Raw genomic sequence first — 23,809 nt, 5'->3', positions numbered from 1 at the left:
TTGTCGGTGCAAGCTATTTTTAGAACGGCGGAGCAGAGCCGTGAGCTGCTCAGAGCTACGCTACGGAGGCTCATGGGATTTCTTGGTTTCCCTCATCAAACTCATCAAATACACAATCCAACAACTCCAAAACGCTGCTTTAAAGTAACAAGAGCTGTGTTCGAAATCATTCACTCACTCCCTATCCACTACATCATGTATATGAACGACGGGAGGAGAATTCGGACACTAGACGGTAATTTTCTGGACGTGGTTGCGTCCTCTGATGCGCCAGGTGTTGCTGTGACGGAAGCAGACGCGCCGAGAATCATGTAAACAAACCATGGATGTATGAAACAAACCGGACACATACAAATAAAATAAGAAAAAACTGACACTTGCGGGAACATTTTAGGATGTGATTCTGTGTGGTTGTGTAACTCGGACAATAAACTGTTGAAATATCGGAAGTTTGGTTTGGTAAACTACTGTTGTGTGTCCCGACCGTGGCTATTAGCGTAGCTCGTTAGCTCGTATTTTCTACATATTCTACTACAGTTTCTTTATTAGATTGATTTAACGCTGCCTGTTAATGTTGGGATGCTGCTGCCCAACTCCTGCTCCTCGGGCGAGACAAACGGAGCAACGGCAAATACGTCTGAGGAGTTTATTGGTAAATAACCTAAAGAAATCATAGCTAACATGCTAATTAGCTTGCTCTTCTTCTCTGGCAAAACACGACCGCATTGCATTGTGGGATACATACGGGAGTAGAAAGTAGTGTACATCACTTGTTCACTCAATTTTGCGGTGCATTGTGGGTGTTTTGTCGTCCAAGTGCTACATAGTGGATAAAATTAATTGCGGAGAATTCAAACAACCCTACAAAATGGCGAACACACTATATAGTTAGTGCACTACATCCATGATAGGGGGCGATTAAAGTCTTAAATTTTAATGCGTTTACTTCTAAAAAGGAGTTGGCGCTGTTGTTTTTTTACATGTAGGCTACAACTCTTCTCTGATGATCCATATGGAGGATCAACCAAATTTCCACACAGTAGCCTACATAATGAACTGTCAGGGTGTGGAGTGACACTCAAGTCATAAGTAATATTTCATGCAGGTTACGACCGGTTGTTTCAACAAAAAAGAAAAGAGGCACCGGTGCTGTCTGTGTGTTAATTTTTCAATGAGTGAAATGAAACCAGCTCTGTATCTGATGTGACGAGGAAGCTGCTGTCTCCACGGAGGATGGATTTACATTTGGGCGTTTTGCCTGGAGCGACGTCTCTACCGCTGCACCTGACTGCATGGCAGCTCCCATCACACTCAACTAGGCTTCTAAAGGAGAAAAGTAGCTCGATTGCTTTTCTTTTTTGAGTTTGTGAAGGGTTCAGGTCGCGGTTGTTTCCACTTCACTGCAAAAACTCAAAATCTTACCAAGAATATTTGTCTTATTTCTAGTCAAAACGTCTCATTATACTTAAAATAAGACTCATCACATTAAAAAGTAGCTTGTTTTTAGACACTTTTTACTTCTTTCAAACATATTTTCACTTGAAATAAGTAGAAAAATCTGATAGTGGGGCAATTTTTTCTTCCTTACTACAAGCACAAAAAACTTGCTTTCACTGGCAGAAAAAACAACTGGTCACGGTGGGCGGAGTTACCTTGTGTGTGACATCACAGAAAGGAGGAAGTGCTATCTGCTCGTCTTAAAGAGACAGTTCCTACAAATGGGCGGTGTGTGTTTCTCCGTTTATGACCAGTTTGATGCATGGGGCAGTATATACGTGGCCCAGAGACCTCCCCAAGCACCAAAAAATAACCAAAATCACATTTTTCATGCCATGGGGCCTTTAATCTTGTATCTACACACAGGACGTGCTCCCTCGTAGATGTAGTTGTGCAAAGTTCTTATTTGTCTTTTTCAATAACGTACCAACTTTGGTAATGATGGTCCAGGGATCGAGACTCCATCAAAAACAAATAAAATCCTCACACCAGAACAGACCTGAGCGGTTTTTTCAGGGCCCTAAAGAGACGTTTCAGTAAATTAATAAAAACTTGGAGCTTCATTGCCCTCAAGTGGAAAAAGTCATTATCACATTTATTTTACTTATTTTGAGATTGAGCCGATACGATTTGGCTCATAAACCCCTTCAAAAACCTTCATACACAACATACACTTTTTTTTTGGCCGTAGAACTTCCTGTTGCTCTTTTGCATCCTGAATTAACCCTTTATATTTTGGATCATCTGGTTTTTTTGACAGGAGCTATGTGTTCCCAGGTAGACTGAACCAGAACACACTGCAAAAACTCAAATATCTTACCAAGAATATTTGTCTTATTTCTAGTCAAAATGTCTAATTTCTAGGCAAAACAAATCACATTATACCTAAAATAAGACTCATCACATTAAAAAGTAGCTTGTTTTTAAGACATTTCTTACTTTTTTCAAACATATTTTCACTTGAAATAAGTAGAACAATCTGACAGTGGATCAAGTTTTTCTTTCTTATTACAAGCACAAAAAACTTCCTTTCACTGGCAGATTTTTCTACTTATTTCAAGTGAAAATTAGTTTGAAACAAGTGAAAATGATCTAAAAACAAGTTAATTTTTAGGTGACGAGTCTTGTTTTAAGTGGAAAGAGATTAGTTTGAATAGAAATGAGACATTTTGACAAGAAATAAGACAAATATTCTTGGAAAGATTTTGAGTTTTTGCCGTGCACATGTGGTTTAATGCAACAATCCTGTAATGGGTCCGACTGTAGGTTATGATGATCAGATTTTATTTTAACTGGTTTAAAGGAATGTTAGCTAAACTTGATGGTTGTTTAAATTAATAAAGATGGGATTAAAAAAAATCAAATCATGAGCATCCAGACAATCATAAAAAACAAGAATCTGACCTTTTTAACTCTCATCTCTTACAGAGAAGGGAGACTTCATCGCTCTGGACCTCGGAGGATCTAATTTCCGAATCCTGCGCGTTAAAGTGACTCATGACAAGAAGCAGCCGGTTCAGATGGAGAGCCAGGTCTACGAGACCCCTGACGACATCATCCACGGGAGTGGGACGCAGGTAACCACAGATATCTTAAAGCTATGATCGACGATGAGAAAGATTTGAAAAAAAGCACTCTGTTGTACTTTTCAGGCCCATATTTTGGCGGAGCTTTCTCCATCGGCCAAGCGATGACCCGATGTTTACTCGGCTTTGAGCCCTCAGTTTGTCGAATCTCCTCTTCATCTCTGGCTTTTTGGTGGCAGACTTGCTACTGTAGCTCTCTCTCTTCTCCATACCTATAGCTGAATTGTTAAAGGGATAGTATCATTTTTTTAAAAAGTGGGGTTGTATGATCTACAAATAGCCCCCAAGTACTTTAATTGCAGTAGAAGACTCTCTGCACTCCTCCCGTTAGCAACGCCAGCCCATAATAGCCCTGCCCAGAGATTTACAACATACAGTGTTGTGAATGGACCCAAAGAAACGGCCTATTTTCACGGCCTAAAAGAGGTTTTACCTGAAAAAAAATACACAGTTCCATTGTTCGCTATAATATAATTTTTTCCAGCCCCTCAAAGTGCAGGAAAAACACAGTTTTTATTTGGACCTAACCAACTCACGTATCCCTCCGCCCAGGGTTAGCACCCGCCGATCAGCAGTTGGTTAGCTCCAAATAAAAACTGCGTTTTTCCTGCACTTTGAGGGGCTGGAAAAAATTATATTATAGCGAACAAAGGAACTGTGTATTTTTTTTTCAGGTAAAACTTCTTTTAGGCCACGAAAATAGGCCGTTTCTTTGGGTCTGTTCACAACAATGTATGTTGTAAATCTCTGGGCAGGGCTATTATGGGCTGGCGTTGCTAACGGGAGGAGTGCAGAGAGTCTTCTACTGCAATTAAAGAACTTGGTAGATCATACAACCCCACTTTAAAAAAATGCTACTATCCCTTTAAGGGTCTTACAAACCGCTCGTAGTTTTAAATGCGAAAGGAGGTTGGGATACGAGAGTGCAAAATTGAGCAAGGAGAAACTCCCGTGTATGGCTGTGATTGGTCAATTTCTTTTGGGGTTTTTTGGTTCCCTTTGCTCTTCACATTGTGTAGGTAGTAGCTATACTATTGGGCCATAACCACCATCTAAATTATGTTAATAATAATAATAATGATGAATCTTTCTCAACGTCAACCCCAGTTTTAACTTTCCAGAGGCCTTAGACACGAAAACACTAGTGTGATGTCAAAGTGGCCACTAATGAGCTGCAGGAACAGTTTTTAAATATTAAGCAAATGAGAAACAGATATCTACTTCAACAAAAAATCTAATTACATCGGTTATATGGTACAAAAACAGCAGCTGCACAAGACGTCACCCCTCAGAACTACTAAATGAGCATCAACATAAAATGTAGACACAATCTTTGTATACATACACTGCAAAAACTCAAAATCTTACCAAGAATATTTGTCTTATTTCTAGTCAAAACAAATCTCATTCTACTTAAAATAAGACTCATCGCATTAAGAAGTAGCTTGTTTTTAGACACTTTTTACTTCTTTCAAGTCTATTTTCACTTGAAATAAGTAGAAAAATCTGATAGTGGAGCAAGTTTTTCTTCCTTATTACAAACACAAAAAACTTGCTTTCACTGGCAGATTTTTCTACTTATTTCAAGTGAAAATACGTTTGAAACAAGTGAAAATTATCTAAAAACAAGTTAATTTTTAGGTGATGGGTCTTATTTTAAGTGGAAAGAGTTTAGTTTTGACTAGAAATGAGACATTTTGACAAGAAATAAGACAAATATTCTTAGAAAGATTTTGAGTTTTTGCAGTGTAACCCTGTCTTCCATAAACTTAATCTACAGTACATCTACATTCAGGACATTTCCTCTCAGATACTGAAGTGTCCTGAGGTTTGTCAGTCATCCCCGTCGACAACAAACAGTGCATGACCCGAGTCAGACAGTCGATTGTTTCCACTCACAACAGCCAGTGTGTTTGTGTGTCTGGCCTCCAACACAGAGCGCTGCAGTGTGTAAGGTCAGGCCGGGGGAACGGTTTGTGTAAAACGACCTCCTCAGTCAGTAACACACACAGAGAGAGAGTATAACAGGAGTGACGTCAGACTCAGGACCTGCGCTGACCCATAATGGACTCGTAGAGAACAGCTGGCGGCCGCCGCGTTGTAACACGATAACCAAAAACACGCGAGGCCGTGACGCTATTGGCCGACAGCTCAGCTTTTTTACACAGACAGACAGAACAGGACAGATGCTGTTTAATGAAATGTTCGGAAAAAAAAGGACAGCTGCCGAAAAATGTAACGTGATATACGAACGAACGAACAGGTTTGTTAACAAAGAACTTCATTTGCATCCTGCACTGCAAAAACTCAAAATCTTTCCAAGAATATTTGTCTTATTTCTTGTCAAAATGTCTAATTTCTAGTCAAAACTAATCTCTTTCCACTTAAAATAAGACTCGTCACCTAAAAAAAGAACTTGTTTTTAGATCATTTTCACTTGTTTCAAACAAATTTTCACTTGCAATAAGTAGAAAAATCTGCCAGTGAAAGCAAGTTTTTTGTGCTTGCAATAAGAAAGAAAAACTTATCAGATTTTTCAACTTATTTCAAGTGAAAATATGCTTGAAAGAAGTAAAAAGTGTCTAAAAACAAGCTACTTTTTATGTGATGAGTCTTATTTTAAGCATAATGAGATTTGTTTTGACTAGAAATAAGATTTTGAGTTTTTGCAGTGTGAGCGACTTTGTGCCTTCAGAGCCTCCGCCAGAAACCGGATAAAGAAATGACGCTGTTTACATAATGTTATATAGATGTTTGCATTACGTCTTGTAAATCAACCCTGTCCAGACGTGTGAATCTGTTACTAGGCAACAAACAAACTCGCACATCTGGTATATAATTTATTGGCTATTTGTCCTGAAACTTGCATATCTCTGTCTAATGATGGTTCTTCTGGGTATAAAATCCAAACAGAAAACCACAAATTTATGCCTCTTATCTGCCGGTGTTGTAACTTTGGTACAATATATAATATAATAAGTGTGGTGTTTGTAAATGTGCTGCTGTTGCCCTGTTGTCCTACAGTGTTTAAGTTTTCCTTTCCGTGTGCAGCTCTTTGGCCATGTCGCAGATTGCCTGGGCGATTTCATGGAGAAGCAAAAAATCAAGGATAAAAAGCTTCCTGTGGGATTTACGTTCTCCTTCCCCTGCGCCCAAACCAAACTGGATGAGGTAAACATTTAAACTTTGAAGTCGAAGGGGAAACTGTGCAACAATTAAGCTCTCAGACTATCTACACTGCAAAAACTCAATATCTTTCCAAGAATATTTGTCGTATTTCTTGTCAAAATGTCTCATTTCTAGTCAAAACTAATCTCTTTCCACTTAAAATAAGTAAATTACCTAAAAAAAATTAACTTGTTTTTAGATCATTTTCACTTGTTTCAAACAAATTTTTTAATTGAAATAAGTAGAAAAATCTGCCAGTGAAAGCAAGTTTTTTGTGCTTGTAATAAGGAAGAAAAACTTGCTCCACTATCAGATTTTTCTACTTATTTCAAGTGAAAATATGCTCGAAAGAAGGAAAAAGTGTCTAAAAACAAGCTGCTTTTTATGTGATGAGTCTTATTTTAAGTAGAATGAGATTTGTTTTGACTAGAAATTACATTTTTGACTTGAAATGAGACAAATATTCTTGGTAAGATTTTGAGTTTTTGCAGTGTATAGATGTTGACTTTAGTGAAGAGAATCTGTATAACAGGTTTTTAAATTGCAGTAAAAGGTCATTCTTGTGTTGTGAATGTGGTTTTTCGGGGACGGGTGCCGTGGTTAGAATAGCAATGGACAGACATTTCAAAGATGTGCCAAGTCTGTCTGACCTGACTGTAACTTAAAGCCTGGCCTTGTTGTGAAATGTCTTCTTTTATAGGCCGTCCTGTTGACATGGACAAAGAAGTTTAAGGCCAGCGGAGTTGAAGGGATGGATGTTGTGAAGCTTCTGAACAGGGCGATTAAGAAACGGGGGGTAAGTTTTTCCTGCTTTTTTAACGAAAAAGGGAAAATGTATGATGAGAACATGATATTAGCACAATGCACTGCAAAAACTCAAAATCTTACCAAGAATATTTGTCTTATTTCTAGTGAAACAAATCTAATTCTATTTAGAATAAGACTCATCACATTAAAAGTAGGTTATTTTTAGACATGTTTCACTTCTTTCAAGCACATTTTCACTTGAAACAAGTAGAAAAATCTGATAGTGGAGCAAGTTTCTTATTACAAAGCACAAAAAACCTTTTTGAAACAAGTGAAAATGATCTAAAAACAAGTTATTTTTTTAGGTAATTTACTTATTTTAAGTGGAAAGAGATTAGTTTTGACTAGAAATGAGACATTTTGACAAGAAATACTGTACGACAAATAGTCTTGGAAAGATTTTGAGTTTTTGCAGTGTGATGAGAAGTAATATGGCAAACTGGTGTATGCTTTGTTTTTGCAGGACTATGAGGCCGATATCATGGCCGTGGTGAATGACACAGTTGGCACCATGATGACCTGCGGATTTGACGATCAGCGCTGTGAAGTGGGCATCATCATCGGTAAAGAAAGACACAAGACTGAGTCGCACTGCAAAAACGCAAAATCTTTCCAAGAATATTTGTCTTATTTCTTGTCAAAATGTCTCATTTCTAGTCAAAACTCATCTCTTTCCACCTAGAATAAGACTCTTTGCCTAAAAATGAACTTGTTTTTAGATAACAAGATTTTAGATCATTTTCACTTGTTTCAAACAAATTTTCACTTGAAATAAGTAGAAAAATCTTTTGAGCTTGTAATAGAAAAGAAAAACTTGCTCCACTATCAGATTTTTCTACTTATTTTAAGTGAAAATATGCTTGAAAGAAGTAAAAAGTGTCTTAAAACAAGCTACTTTTTAATGTGGCGAGTCTTATTTTGAGTATAATTTGATTTGCTTTGACTAGAAATGACATTTTGACTAGAAATAAGACAAATATTCTTGATAAGATTTTGAGTTTTTGCAGTGCACCACACTGCAAAAACTCAAAATCTTACAGTACCAAGAATATTTGTCTTATTTCTAGTCAAAATGTCATTTCTAGTCAAAGCAAATCAAATTATACTCAAAATAAGACTCATCACATTTAAAAAGTAGCTTGTTTTCAGACGCTTTTTTAAAACTTTTTTCAAGCAAATTTTCCACTTTAAATAAGTAGAAAAATCTGAAAGTGGAGCAAGTTTTTCTTTCTTATTACAAGCACAAAAAACTTGCTTTCACTGGCAGATTTTTCTACTTATTTCAATTGAGAATTAGTTTGAAACAAGTAAAAACGGGTGATGAGTCTTATCTTAAGTGGAAAGAGATTAGTTTTGACTAAAATTGAGACATTTTGACAAGAAAGAAGACAAATATTCTTGATAAGATTTTGAGTTTTTTGCAGTGCACCACCATATAGTATGTCCTATGTAGTGCCTTACACGACAATGAGCACAGTTCTACATGTGAGGGCGCCAAAGGTTTTGTAAACTCAGGCTGCCTGCTGAGCATAGACAGACAAGTCATTCACCTCTGCATCCGTCTAGGAACGGGGGCAAACGCCTGCTACATGGAGGAGCTGCGTCACATCGACCTGGTGGAGGGGGACGAAGGCCGGATGTGCATCAACACCGAGTGGGGCGCCTTCGGGGACGACGGGTCCCTGGAGGACCTTCGCACAGAGTTTGACCGTGAGATCGACAGGGGCTCCGTCAACCCAGGAAAACAGCTGTAAGCTCTTCCTTTAGAAATAATATTACATTTTTAAAACCAGAAATTCACCCAAAAAAAAAAGTCTTAAAAAGCTCTCCTCTTTGTTTTTCTAAAGTGCAACCACAATGTTATGTAATAGAAAAAGAGGTAGAGACACACTGCAAAAACTCAAAATATTATCAAGAATATTTGTCTTATTTCTAGTCAAAATGTAATTTCTAGTCAAAACAAATCAAATTATACTTAAAATAAGACTCATCACATAAAAAGTAGCTTGTTTTAGACACTTTTTACTTCTTTCAAGCAGATTTTCACTTAAAATAAGTAGAAAAATCTGATAGGCAAGGCAAGGCATCTTTATTTATATAGCGCATTTCATACTAAGGCAACTCAATGTGCTTCACATAAAGACAAAACATTAAAAATCCACATGATAGTGGATCAAGTTTTTCTTTCTTATTACAAGCACAAAAAACTTGTTTTCACTGGCAGATTTTTCTACTTATTTCAAGTGAAAATTTGCTTGAAAGAAGTGAAAATGATCTAAAAACAAGTACATTTTTAGGTTATGAGTCTTATTTTAATTGGAAAGAGATTAGTTTTGACTAGAAATGAGACATTTTGACAAGAAATAAGACAAATATTCTTGGAAAGATTTTGCGTTTTTGCAGTGCAGGGCTCTGATACTCCATCTGCCAAACTAAAACAGCATGTCAGTTCTACAGTACTGAGGGGCTTAAAAGAGAAGCCGAAGTGACTGCTGCTGAAAACTGTATCCAGGACTCCTTGTGTGAATGTGCTGCTGTGCTTTGGCTCTGCTCAGGTTTGAGAAGATGGCCAGTGGGATGTACATGGGTGAACTGGTTCGACTCATCCTGGTCAAGATGGCCAAGGAGGGCCTGCTGTTCGAGGGACGGATAACCCCCGAGCTCCTGACGAAAGGGAAAATCGAGACAAAGCACGTCTCGGCTATTGAAAAGTGAGTGACCAATGTGGTGCATTAAAAGAAAAATTTGATCTTGTTGTTGTTTCCAGGTTCTTAAAGGGATAGTTCACCCAAAATTGAAATCGCACTCATTATCTACTCACCCTCATGTGGACTAAGGGCTGGGAGAAGTCTCAGAGTCCTCCGTGGCTTCTCTGAGTTACAGGGGGTCTCGGCGTAGCAGTGCATGTCCATATAACGGTTGCAAATGGATACCACCTGTCTTCGTAACAAAAAGACACACCAAAAAACATCCAAATACCTCCATGCTGCTCGTATATAATGTCCGTCTTGTATTGAAGCCCCGAAATGCAAAATTGTACCGAAAAAAATTCAATACGTCTATATTTCAATATTTCAAGCTTGAAGCTCCTCTTCCTGGTTCATCAAATTTGGACGAACCAGGAAGAGGAGCTTCAAGAAGCTTCCGCTACAAAACAAGCTTGAAATATAGACTTTTTAAATTTTATTCGGGACAGTTTCGCATTTCGGGGCTTCAATACAAGACGGACATTACATACGAGCAGCATGGAGGTATTTGGATGTTTTTTGGTGTGTCTTTTTGTTACGAAGACAGTTGGTATCCATTTGAAACTATTATATGGACATGCACTGCTACGCCGAGACCCCCTGTAACTCAGAGAAGCCACGGAGGACTCTGAAACTTCTCCCAGCCCTTAGTCCACATGAGTGGACATCAATCTTGGGTGAACTATCGCTTTAACAATGAATACCTCTGGTTTTAGGACTAAGGAGGGACTGAAGAAGTGCATGGAGATCCTGACGAGGCTCGGGGTGGAGCCGTCGGACGAGGACTGTCTGGCCGTGCAGCACGTCTGCACCATCGTGTCTTTCCGCTCGGCAAATCTAATCGCTTCCACGCTGGGAGGCATCCTCGCCCGTCTAAAGGAGAACAAAGGCGTCGCACGCCTCCGCACCACCGTGGGCATCGACGGGTCGCTCTACAAGATGCACCCTCAGTGAGTACAGTAGGCTATACTCACTCAGCTGAGGGAATGTGTTTGACAATAAGTGGCTTCAAACAATGGCAGCTAAGGTTTTTATTGTTTGCCCTCATGTTTACACGACCAATTAAACAAAGCAAAGATGACGGCTAACCCACAGTTACAAAACCCTCAAACAGGATCCTCTGACAAATAAAGAGGGTGTGAACACGCCACACCTGAAGATTCAGTTGCCCATAAATCAATCAGTCCCACACAAGTTCCCTCTGTTGTACATTTAGTTTAAGGCAATGTCTATTGAATACTGCAATACTTATATGTAAATCAGGGAAATTTCCAGTTATTGGGTGATATCATGGCAGTGTGACCTTTCTCTTTCCCAAGTTTCTGTGGTGCTATCGCAGTTAGTTACTAGCCTTTTATAGGTGATGAAACAACAATGCATAACCCTGAAACACAATACTGTTCATACGTGATGATAAACGCATATGATTAAATCCCTGGAAATCATCACCGTCACCACTAGATTAAAAAATACTCCAGATAAATGGTCGTAAAATTAAAGCAGAGGTGCCATATTCTGAAATATTTTCACTTCGCAGTGAAAGGAGATACTGTGTACATGCGAAATACCTCTAGTCTACCCCAGTCTCCTCCACTATGTCCTCTCTCCCCCCAAGACAATTTGATCACCTATGAAGATTAACATTTTTAGATCTAATCGTTTAAAGGGATAGTTCAACATTTTGGCAAATTGGCCCATTGTCATAATCCCTATAGTCATAGCAGTAGGTTCGTTACCTTTAATTGTCGGTGCAAGCTGTTTTTAGAACGGCGGAGCAGAGCCGTGAGCTGCTCAGAGCTACGCTACGGAGGCTAATGGGATTTCTTGGTTTCCCCTCATCAAACTCATCAAATACACAATCCAACAATCCAACAACGCTTTGGTGGACAAGTTGTGACCTGCACATTCACCACGCTATGAGATAATAACACAACGTTACCAGACAGAGTTGTTTTAGAGGGAAATTCATGCTTAACCGCTGATGCGCGTTGCCTTCAGGGACAGTTTTTCATCAAGCAGTCTCTGCATTTCCCTCTAAAACAACTCTGTGTGGTAACGTTGTGTTATTATCTCATAGCGTGGTGAATGTGCAGGTCACAACTTGTCCATGAGAGCGTTTTGGAGTCGTTGGATTGTGTATTTGACGAGTTTGATGAGGGAAACCAAGAAATCCCATTAGCCTCCGTAGCGTAGCTCTGAGCAGCTCACGGCTCTGCTCCGCTGTTCTAAAAATAGCTTGCACCGACAATTAAAGAAGCTACTGCTATGACTATAGGGAATATGGCAATGGACCAATTTGCCAAAAAATGTACAACTATCCCTTTAAGAAGAAGTCTTGAATCTACTGCTTCCTGCACAGATACGCTCGCCGTCTGCACAAGACAGTGCGCCGCTTGGTCCCAGACTCAGATGTCCGCTTCCTGCTGTCTGAGAGTGGGAGTGCGAAAGGTGCTGCCATGGTGACGGCGGTGGCGTACCGGCTGACGGAGCAGGCGCGCCAGATCCAGCAGACCCTGGCGGAGTTCCGACTGAGCAAAAGCCAACTGTTGGAAGTGAAGAAACGCATGAGGATGGAGATCGAACGAGGCCTCAAGAAGGACAGCCACAAAGAAGCGGCGGTCAAAATGTTGCCCACCTTCGTCCGGAGCACACCAGACGGATCAGGTGATTGACATGAGATTCTATTGGCAGCAAGGGTTGCATAACAAAGGATTATATTATACAGCTCTGGAAAAAATTTAGAGACCAGACCCAAAATGATCAGTTTCTCTGGTTTTACTATTTATAAGTATGTGTTTGAGTAAAATTCAATAATTTTTTTGTTTTGTTTTATTCTATCAACTACCGACAACATTTCTCCCAAAATTGAAAAAAAAAAAAGAAATTGTCATTTAGAACAGGGGTTCTCAACTAGTCTCACTCTGGGCTCCACATTTTCCCATGGTCATTAAGTTGCGACCCACTTTTATAGAATTCAAACCAAGAATTTTTTTTTTTTTTTTTAAGCCTTTAAAAACTCATTTAGCTCTTTATTGAGCAAAGTGCATTTCAGAGCACATGAATGAAACTGAGGAGGACCATGACAACTGCATGTACGGAAGTGAATAAAAAAATATCAAACTGCACAAAACGGAGACCAACAAAACGATATATTTGACTTCTAATGCATCTCTGCATTCAAAGCATATTCACAAAAGTGAATAAATATCAAATTGCACAAAATAAAGACCCACAAAACAAAACAAGATTCACTGCATTCAGACCACATTAATGAGAAACTGATATCTTTGCATTCAGAGCAAATGGAGCAAATAATAAGAAACTGAGGAGGAGCATTACAACTGCATGTGTTCACGTGTCTCTTGTGCCTTTCAAAATAAAAGACATGTCCAACATCAGATGTGCATTAAATATTATTTACTTTTTTGACCAGCTGTCCGCCACCCATCCAGAACGGGTCCACGACCCACTTTTGGGTCCCGACCCACCAGTTGAGAACCGTTGATTTAGAGCTTTATTGGCTGATGACTAAACTAGTCTAAATAACAAAAATATCAAGTCTTTTCAGACCTTGAATAATAATAATAATGCAAAGAAAACATGTTCATATTTATTCCTAAACAACACAGAAAGAATATTTTAACTCAGGAAAAGAAAAGAATGACTGTCGTACATGTAGAGATGCTTTTAAGAAACATTTTGTGAAAGTGGTCTCTTGTTTGTTTCGGAAAAAAATAAGAGACCGCTTTCACAAATGTTTCTTAAAAGCATCTCTTGTATGTATGACAGTCATTCTTTTCTTTTCTTTTTTAAACACCAACACAAACACAACTCATTCTACTTAATGAGACACTGATGAGTCATCACCTGAGCCTCTTATTTTATATAAAAACCACTGCTGGGATTAAACATCGACATTATCCCACAAAAACTGATTAATAAACTCTTCCTGAGTTAAAATATTCTTGCTGTGTTTTTTAGGAATAAACATGAACATGTTTTCTTTGCATTATTATTATTCAAGGTCTGAAAAGACTTTGAGTAAGACGATATTTTTGTTGTTTAGACTAGTTTAGTCATCAGCCAATAAAAGCTCTAAATGACAATATATTTTTTTCAATTTTGGGAGAAATGTTGTCGGTAGTTGAGTAAAATTCAGTATTTTTTTGTTTTGTTTTATTCTAACACATACCTATAAATAGTAAAACCAAAGAAACTGATCATTTTGGGAGTGGTCTCTCATCAACTAGAATCAAAATCAAAAAACAAGATGCGTCAATTGACTAATCACATACAGTACAGTACATGGAGGTAATTAGTCAAAGCAGCTTTTTGTGTGCAGGTGGCAACCAACACTGAGCGTAAGAAATACGACATCCCAACTGGCTCCAAAACGAAAGCAATCCCTACTACACACTCCTGTGTTAAAATGTCCAACTTATCAGCAGAAATCTTTACAGCCTTATTATATACTCAAATAGTGTTGATCTCTATGGCTAATTAAAGACTGAGACCGGGGTGAAATTATACAACTCAAAAATAAAGTTTTCCTTTAGACTTGAAGCTTTGCATATGGGTGAATGTATGCATTGCATACACAGATGCTGCACCCATCTCTATTGATAATGATGGTGTTTTATCTTAGAAAAGGTCACAATCACTTGTTGAAGTGTCAAACAAGGTAAGGGAGGCAACGGAAATTTTAGTTTCATAACTAGACAAGTTGGACAAGTTTTACCCAATGAAGTCAGAAAAAAAACTAAAAGGAAACCTATAAACATCAAGAAGCTTATTAAATTACTGATAAAAATATTCTTTTAACTAATTATCATTATATTTTTTAAATTATGATTAAAAACACCACACACAATCATAAACAACTGTATTCTTTACTTTCACCTTCTCAAATATAAATCGAGTCCTAATTAAAGGAATAGTTCACTCAAAATTGAAATTTATCTACTCACCCTCATGTGGACTAAGGGCTGGGAGAAGTTTCAGAGTCCTCCGTGGCTTCTCTGAGTTACAGGGGGTCTCGGCGTAGCAGTGCATGTCCATATGACGGTTGCAAATGGATACCAACTGTCTTCGTGACAAAAAGACACACCACACGATTTGTGATTACTGACGCCGCTGCAAATCGCGCAAGATTTGGACAGACCAGGAAGAGGAGCTTCCGCTACAAAACAAGCTTGAAATATAGACTTATTTAATTTTTTTCAGAACAATTTCGCATTTCGGGGCTTCAATACAAGACGGACATTACATACGAGCAGCATGGAGGTATTTGGATGTTTTTTGGTGTGTCTTTTTGTTATGAAGACAGTTGGTATCCATTTGCAACCGTTATATGGACATGCACTGCTACGCCGAGACCCCCTGTAATTTGAATTTTGGGTGAACTGTTCTTTTAAATGCAGCATATATAAATAACTGAGTGGGTCGCCAGAATTTTTTTATGTCAAAAATGGGGTCACGAGCCAAAAAATGTTGGGAACCACCGGCATATAGTTGATGGGTGAATGTATGCATTGCATACACAGATGCTGCACCCATCTCTATTGATAATGATGGTGTGTTATTTTAGAAAAGGTCACAATCACATGTTGAAGTGTCAAACAAGGTAAGGGAGGCAAAGAAAAATGTAGTTTCATAACTAGACAAGTTGGACGAGTTCTACCCAATGAAGTCTGGAAAAAAACTAAAAGGAAACCTATAAACATCAAGAAGCTTATTACTGTTGTTAAGGTTGCACATTTCCTGGTGAGCATTGTTTCCGTTGATGCACAACACATGGCCTCATGTCACCAAGCTTCAAAGAGGTGGGAGACCAACTAGGGGTGTAACGATTCAGTCCCTGCATCGGTGCATCGATTTTAAGTGGTACGATCAACTAGTATCAAAACTGATCATGAAACGAGATGCGTCAATTGACTAATCACATACAGTACAGTACACGGAGGTAATTACTAGTCAAAGAAAGCAGCTTTTTGTGTGCAGGTGGCAACCAACACTTAACGTAACAAATACGACATCCCAACTGGCTCCAAAACGAAGCAATCCCTACTACACACTCCTGTGTTAAAATGTCCAACTTGACAGCAGAAATCTTTACAGCCTGCTACTCAAATAATGTTGATGTCTATGGCTAATTAAAGACTAACACCGGAGTGAAATTATACAACTCAATAAGAAAATTTCCCCTTAGGCTTAAAGTTTTGCATAGTTGATGGGTGAATGTATGCATACACAGATGCTGCGCCCATTGTGTGTTAACTTAGAAAAGGTCCCAATCACATGTTGAAGTGTCAAACAAGGTAGGGGAGGCAAAAAAAAAAATAATTGTTTCATAACTGGACAAGTTGGACAGGTTTTATTCAACGAAGTCGTAAAAAATCTAAAAGGAAACCTATAAACATTATGAAGCTTTTTATTGTACTGTAATTATGGTTAATTTATGATTATGAACAGCGTTGCACGAAACTCGTACTGGTGAAACGTTGGTGCGTTACTGTGTGACACTGTGCCTTCTAAATAAAAAAAATTAATGAAAGTATATATAGTGAATGCAGAGTGAGGTGTTCTGCAGTCAGATCATATGGACTAGGTGATATATCTGAAATCTTTTCTCCAGCCTTGATATTTTTCACTCTGAGAACTGAAGCAGATACTCAATTAACCTGAAATTGCACTTTTTTGATCCAGAACAATGCAACTAATATTGTAAATACTGTATTTTTTAAATGTTTTTTGGTTAAATTATATTATACTGCACTGTAATTGTCGTGTTTACTATTTATCTACTTTCTATCAATAATTAGTTCAACCCCTTAGAAGAACAACATCCAGCATTCGTCTCACAGATTTAAATTTTGGCAAAATAAATGTTACTTCTAGACATTGAATTGCATCGTATCGCTCTAAATGAGACAATGTTGTCCTTGTATTACACACCTAAAACTAACTGAAGTAGGGTTGTCATCTCTGAGGCACTGCATCGAGGCTTATAAAAACGCAAAGCATCAAACACTTGGCAATTTTCCAAAAAGAGGCTCACTGTCAAGACTAAATGAGTGAGGCTGGGTCAGGTAGTCAGGTTATTCTGCATTATTTACAATGATCCATCATCAGAAACTGCAATTAGTCATGTCATAAAACTAACACCAATGATGAGAAACTGTCTTAGACAAGTCTATGAAGATATAAACACAAGACGAGGTGCAAATTATGTTTGCATCTCTGCAACTCTAAGTAAACCCTTTACTGCTGATATGAGAAACTGAGATTTAATAACTTCATTGTACAAGACGTCAAATGAGACTCTAGGCAGGAATATTTGTTCTGCAATTAAACAGACAAAACCTTATCAAGTCTAAGGTTCTAACAAGGCCTTTTCTTGCGATACAGAGAACGGAGATTTCCTGGCTCTGGACCTTGGAGGGACAAACTTCCGTGTTCTTCTGGTCAAGATTCGCAGCGGGAAGAGGCGATCGGTGGAGATGCATAACAAAATCTACGCTATCCCCATAGAAGTCATGCAGGGCACTGGAGAAGAGGTACAGATGTATCTACTGCTTGGAAATAGATTTATCCCAAATATTTTTTATCTTTTATTAACCTCCCAGTGTATAAACTAACTACTAAATGTCTCTTCCAGCTCTTTGACCACATTGTGCACTGCATCTCCGACTTCCTCGATTACATGGGAATGAAAAGTGCTCGACTGCCGCTGGGTTTCACCTTCTCCTTCCCCTGCCATCAGACCAGCCTGGACGCGGTATGTTCTCTTCTCTACAAGCTATCTCAAAAGATTAAAATGCATATTTCTTTATCAAGAAAAAACAAAACAAGGAAAGTGTCTGTGCAGGTGGAGTAGAAAAAAATAAATTTAAAAGGTACAATAAGTTGAAGAAACTTAGGGCTGTATTCAGACCTGTTGTTCCCAAACAGGAAGCGTTTAACCCCAAAGATCGGTTCGTTCGGACATAGAGTATGTGAACAAAGCAATCGCGCTCAGATGCAGGATAAGACAAGCAGGCCGAGATCCCCGAGACGTAGTGGTCTCATCTCTGCCCGCTTCCATTCAAGCCCTGGAGTGGTTCGTTTGCAGTGTGAACGTAACCAACACAACTGACTCAAAAAAACGAACTAGCCACACACGCTGCTGATGGTACATGGTTCTCAACAAGCCGGGTAGGCCGGACGTGCCGGTTCTAAAATAGATATAGCATGACTTGGGTCCTTTTTCTGGCCGGGTTTGGACGGGGTTCGGGCCGAGAATATATACAAATGACTGAGATCGGCTTCAACTGTGGTTCCGGTCAGGTTTGGTTTTAAGTTTCACGCCTGTTGAGAACTCTATTACATGGTTTTTGTTTTTCCCAGGTTAGCCCCCTCCTCCTTACGGTAGGAAGGAGGAGGGGGCTAACCTAAGGGAATTCTGACCAACGAGAGAACAGGTGGTTCGCACATGGCATCTATTTACAACTTTGGACCACTCGGGACCAGTCGGCCCAAAAGAAAGATGCAACAATTGTATCGTTTTCACCCTGTGAATCGTAACAGAGCAAACAAGCCACTGGTCTGAATACACCCATAAAGACAGTCCAAACCCCCCCACCCCGGTACTGGGTGTGGTTGAACATGCACAGCTTATAGTTGTCGAACCACACTGTATTCGTAGCATATTGCCCCCCAAATCAATCTGCAGCTCTAGATCTCAGCAATCTAACAGTGGCTCTCCAGAGAGTGAGCCGTTTCTTTGTCTGTACCTTAAAATGCAAATAAGATGTCTGTGTCTGTACCTTAAAATGCAAATAAGATGTTTGCGTCTGTACCTTAAAATGCAAATAAGATGTGTAAACCACGTCCACTCCACAGCCGTCACGGGGAGAGAGGGTGTGGTTTTTGCTACAGGTACCATGGGCTATGTTGACAATGGAAATAGGGATGGGCAATGATTTCCGAATGATGAAACAACACATATAACCACTACAAAACCAGTATAAAGTGGATTTTGCATAATCTGGGCCCTTTAAAGGACCTAATTTGCCCTCTTTGTTTGAGGGCTGCTGTTCAGACTTGTATCGGTGATGTAATTATCACAGTTGTCATTATGGGGTATGTATGTTCTCTGCAGGGTATTCTCGTGACCTGGACCAAAGGCTTCAAGGCCACGGACTGCGAGGGCGAAGACGTGGTGGAGCTTCTTCGAGACGCGATCAAGAGGAAAGAGGTAACAGGAAATAAGTCCGATCGCAGCACATCATCAGCTCCTCTGATACTAGAACAACAGAGGTCTGCTGCCATGCTGCGTTTGTTGGGAACCTGTTTGAAAAAATTTAACCTTAGACTGGCACGCCTATGTAATAATGGGTAGGCAAATGGGCACATTTGCAAAGATGCTGTGTCAACAATGCTGACCTTTAATTGATTGGCAGGTCATTTTATTTGCCAGTATAAAAGTCATGCAACCAACTCCTGAAGGCGTTGCAAAGATCCTCGTTCATGAGTAATAACATTTTGAGTATTTGGTTGGCATACACTTTACGGGTGATCTACATAATAAGGGTAGTTGCATAAATGACGAGCGAGTCTGAACAGAGGGCAAGAGAAATGAAAAAACTGGCTGATTTCCATGTTTCCCACATTCTGTGTCATAAACTATAAACTATAAAATATTTTTGTCTGTAACAACATCTATTGCACGTCTGCCCGTCCTGGGTGAGGGATCTCTCCTCTGTTGCTCACCCTGAGGTTTCTCCAATTTTTCCATGGAAAAGGGTTTTCCATGGAGTTTTTCCTCAGTGGATGTGAGGGTCTAAGGACAGAGGATGTTGTTACGATGCCATGTAAAGCCCTTTGAGACAAACTGTTTGTAAAACAATGGGCTATACAAATAAAATTGCCTTGCCTAGTAAAGCTTCAATCAGTTAACAGGACGACAGTGTGCGTCCTCCCCACCAATCCCTAGTGTCAGCAGTTCTTGTGAGACATTTGAGTCGCACATGCCTGCATCTTCACATCAAAGACAAGGAAGTGAATTTGGTGGCGTACGTTGCCGTACGTTGGCGTTACGTTTGTGCAAGGACTGCTATGATTGGTGGAACTCGCGGAAAGCACCGATGATTGGTCCAATTTGCAGAAAAGTTGCGGTGATTGGACAAAAATGCAAGATTGCACATTATTCACTGAGATTGGTTGAATTTGCGTTAATTGTTGCGATCGCGTCATCGCAAATTCCTGGAAGGACCAATTAGTGCGGGAAGTGGGGTGCTGCCGGGGCTGCAGAGCGTCCGCCCCCCCCCCCTGCTGAAGTGCCTGAAATGGTGCTGATTAAATAATGTTTCTGAACTCATTTAAAGGACAATTCCAGGCGAATTCAACTTGGGGGTGTATTTTCCTAACATTTCTGAAGATTTTCAGTTTAATTGCTCCTGTTTTGCGGTAGTTGTGTCTGTCCCCGCATCGCCACGGCAGAAATGAATGGGAGCGGATGCAAGTTCTGCTGCTTAGGCTGTTTACATCCCTCAAAGCCACAATGTTTTTCCATAGACAGCGTCAGATGGCGACTCAAACATGCACCGAGAAGTTTATTTACTTCAAGCAAGCCGACATGTTTGTAAAACTAGATCTAATTCAAAGTCTCCCGGAGTCTCTCGCGAGACCCAGTTGCCGTGCTCGGTGTGTTCACATGCAGTGGGAGCTCCCGTTTGTGTCAAGCCCAAACAGCCAGGCAGCCCAGTCCGGAGGCAGAGGAGGGAGAGATAGTACAACAACGGGTGTGTGTGTGTGTCATACAGTACCTGCAAACTCGGAGATGTGTAATGTTTATATAGAAGAGAAAGACAAATTCCAGGACCCTAAATGTATCATCAGATAGATCAGATGCTGTAGGAAAGGGAAGGGTAGCCTATAGGCAGGACATGTCAGTTCTTATTATTCGGCATGTGGGAGCCTCCTTTCATAATTAATATCTGACATCACAGCTATCCAGATAGAAATGAGAATAGGGCATATAGGGAATAATTTACCTGCCAACATCAGATCCCTCCCTACTCTTAGTTTGTTCAAGCGTGCATTGTCATCTCACTTTAAGGTTGAATGTTCATGTATGACCTGAAACACCTGACTGTTCATGGGTTGTTGAGGTCCCATTTTATTTCACCATCTCCCCATGAGATGGACCCACCTACTGCCCATTTCTGAGTCCTTGATGCTATGTACAGCTACTACAGTATACCCCATAATATGATATTATGCATTCAAGTTAACTGCTTGTAATAGCTCACTATTTCTTGTATGCTTAGGCTGTAATGTTTGTAATGTCTGGATTACTCTTTCCAGTGTTTGTGTGTGAATGTTGTATGTACTGTATGTTGTATTTGTTATGCGTTTCTATTCTCTTTTCCTTATCCTTCTTTCTCAATTTTACTTGGGACCCCCTCGAAAACGAGGTGATACACCTCAAGGGGTTAATCCTAATAAAGAAATTTGAATATAAGTGGTGGATGAGGAAAGTGTGGCCTGAAAGAAGCACATGGTGAAGCAGAGGAAACAGGCTCTTTAAAGGCCACTCCAGGCCAAAATATATACAAAAAAAGACCAGCCACAGCTTCCCACTAGACCAGTTTCATACACTCCAGAATGCTTCATTTACCTGTTAAAATGACATTTTTTAAATTCTGAGTTTGTGCGGGTGGGTGTGTGTGTGTGTGGGTGTGGGTGTGTGTGAGTGAGAGATAGACAGAGGGAGAGAGAAGGCAAGAAAGAGACGAGAAAGAGAGAGAAGAAGCTATGTTAAACAGTATTATTATAATTGAAGAGCTAAGACAGCTTTAAGACAGCTATAGGGACCCCCGACAGTAGCTGGAATGACCCAGATGTGAGGGAATGAAGAGATGCAAGAACAAGATGAGTCAGATAAACTTGTTTTCTATACGTACCCACTTTACCAGGCTTAAACAGGTTTTCACACACGCAAACCTCTGGTTGATCAGGTGGCAGGTCCGTGGGCACGGCCTTTGTTTTGTTTCCTCGTTGTCATAGGTTAATGATGCCTAGGAATTAAAACCTACAGGATGCATTTCACATGCTGACATAAGACACCTTTGAAGGTTTTAAGTTTTAAGTTAAGTTGCAGTTTCGACATAATTACCCCCCTCGCCTACCCCACTCACACAGAGCTGAGATGCTACACTGCAAAAACTCAAAATCTTTGCAAGAATATTTGTCTTATTTCTTGTCAAAATGTCTCATTTCTAGTCAAAATTAATCTCTTTCCATTTAAAATGAGACTCATCAACTAAAAATGAATTTGTTTGTAGATAATTTTCTCTTGAATCAAACAAATTTTTACTTAAAATAAGTTTTAAAAAAATCTGCCAGTGAAAGCAAGATTTTTTGTGCTATCAGATTTTTCTACTTATTTCAAGGGAAAATCTGCTTGAAAGAAGTTAAGAAGTGTCTAAAAACAAGCTACTTTTTATGTGATGAGTCTTATGTTAAATATAATAAGATTTGTTTTGACTAGCAATGACCGCAGCCGTTGCTGCCCTAAATGCCTATTAAAATGTGCAATATGTATGGTGTGTGTATGTGTGTGGGATAAAAAAATGTCTAGAGTTTTTAAATTATTCTTTTTAATCTATTGTCTATTGCTGCTGTATTTATACTTTTGCACCTATCTATCTATCTATCTATCTATCTATCTATCTATCTATCTATCTATCTAATCTATCTATCTATCTATCTATCTATCTATCTATCTAGACGAGAAATATTCTTGGTAAGATTTTGAGTTTTGCAGTGTACTGTAACTCCTTCTATACGTTTATACATTATTTTGAGCCTATTTTTTACCAACTGCATCTGTTTTTGTGTTGATGAAGTTTATTGAAGATATTCCAATGTCATCACTTTTGAGTTTCATATATTGATTTCACCCTTTTAGATGGAGGATCCAGTAAGTATTAAGTGACTGTAAATGATTGACGGAGAGGTAAAGCAGTGGCGGATGGGTGGGGTGGGGTGGGAGGGTAACCGCAGCAGTGTGTGGGTGTTGTCGTAACAGCATGTTATAATAACACCTGGAATTATAGGCATTGCCCTCGGGGTCTGCAGTGTGGGACCTTATTGTTCAGTGATGACAAGGATGATCATCAGTATTATGTGTGTGCGTGTGTGTGTGTGTGTGTGTGGGGGTGTGTGTGTGCGCGTGGGAGTGTTCGTTTCTTCTCGCTGTGCATTTTGTCTAGGAATGTGAGTGAAGTGCATATTAAGTTCAGTGTGGTGTTTGAAAAGTTGCCAGGCCTGATATTAATCTCTGTAAGCAACAGTTGGATGTAAAAATCTTCCAATCAAATTATAATCTGACATTTTGAGCGTTGCAGATGTAGAGAAATAATTCTCTCGCATGAGCATTTTGATAATAAACTTGTAATTCATTTCAGCTTCTCTCTATATATACACAGTATGGATTTATTGGATTACAACACCAAGCATGAGCCTTGAATCGTGAGATTGGAGCGTGGCAGCGATTGCATAGGGCGCCTTATTGGTATTTATAGGACTTATAGGAGTGTATCTTAGAGGCCTGTGACTAATTTTCCTTTTGTGTCGTTTCCTCTGTAGGAGTTTGAGCTGGATGTGGTTGCCATAGTGAACGACACCGTGGGAACAATGATGACTTGTGCGTATGAGGAACCCAGCTGTGAGGTGGGACTGATCGCAGGTAGGCTCAAAAAAAAAAATACATTCTCTTACAAAAAATAAAAAATAAAAAGCATAATACAACTGCTCAAAAAAATAAAGGGAACACTTAAACAACACATCTTAGATCTCAATTAATGAAATATTACAGTTTAAAATCGTTATTCAATATATAGTAGAGCAGTGGTTCTCAACTGGTGGGTCGGGACCCAAAAGTGGGTCGCGGACCCGTTCTGGATGGGTGGCGGACAGCCGGTCAAAAAAAGTAAATATTTAATGCGCATGTGATGTTGG

General features: G+C 39.4%; 1 protein-coding gene across 2 annotated transcripts in view; it reads left to right on the top strand.

Annotated features, from left to right (window-relative positions):
• LOC310984728 (hexokinase-1-like) overlaps window positions 1–23,809 on the top strand; it is a 46,188-nt gene that overhangs the window by 13,558 nt on the left and 8,821 nt on the right. Inside the window, exons 3-15 of one of the 2 annotated variants that reach the window (XM_083970042.1) lie at window positions 2,926–3,074; window positions 6,135–6,254; window positions 6,952–7,047; window positions 7,522–7,621; window positions 8,625–8,808; window positions 9,614–9,769; window positions 10,522–10,755; window positions 12,165–12,469; window positions 17,213–17,361; window positions 17,463–17,582; window positions 18,945–19,040; window positions 22,758–22,769; window positions 23,438–23,537. In XM_083970042.1, the coding sequence (XP_083826168.1) occupies window positions 2,926–3,074; window positions 6,135–6,254; window positions 6,952–7,047; window positions 7,522–7,621; window positions 8,625–8,808; window positions 9,614–9,769; window positions 10,522–10,755; window positions 12,165–12,469; window positions 17,213–17,361; window positions 17,463–17,582; window positions 18,945–19,040; window positions 22,758–22,769; window positions 23,438–23,537 (1,821 nt within the window). The remainder of the gene's footprint in view (window positions 1–2,925; window positions 3,075–6,134; window positions 6,255–6,951; window positions 7,048–7,521; window positions 7,622–8,624; window positions 8,809–9,613; window positions 9,770–10,521; window positions 10,756–12,164; window positions 12,470–17,212; window positions 17,362–17,462; window positions 17,583–18,944; window positions 19,041–22,757; window positions 22,770–23,437; window positions 23,538–23,809) is intronic. The other variant, XM_083970043.1, reaches the window with a different exon arrangement.

The sequence above is a fragment of the Trachurus trachurus genome, assembly GCF_905171665.1.
Source record: "Trachurus trachurus genome assembly, chromosome: 1".
Classification (NCBI taxonomy): domain Eukaryota; kingdom Metazoa; phylum Chordata; class Actinopteri; order Carangiformes; family Carangidae; genus Trachurus; species Trachurus trachurus.
Note: the sequence above shows the minus strand (reverse complement) of the source record. Positions and strands in the feature narration are given on the sequence as shown.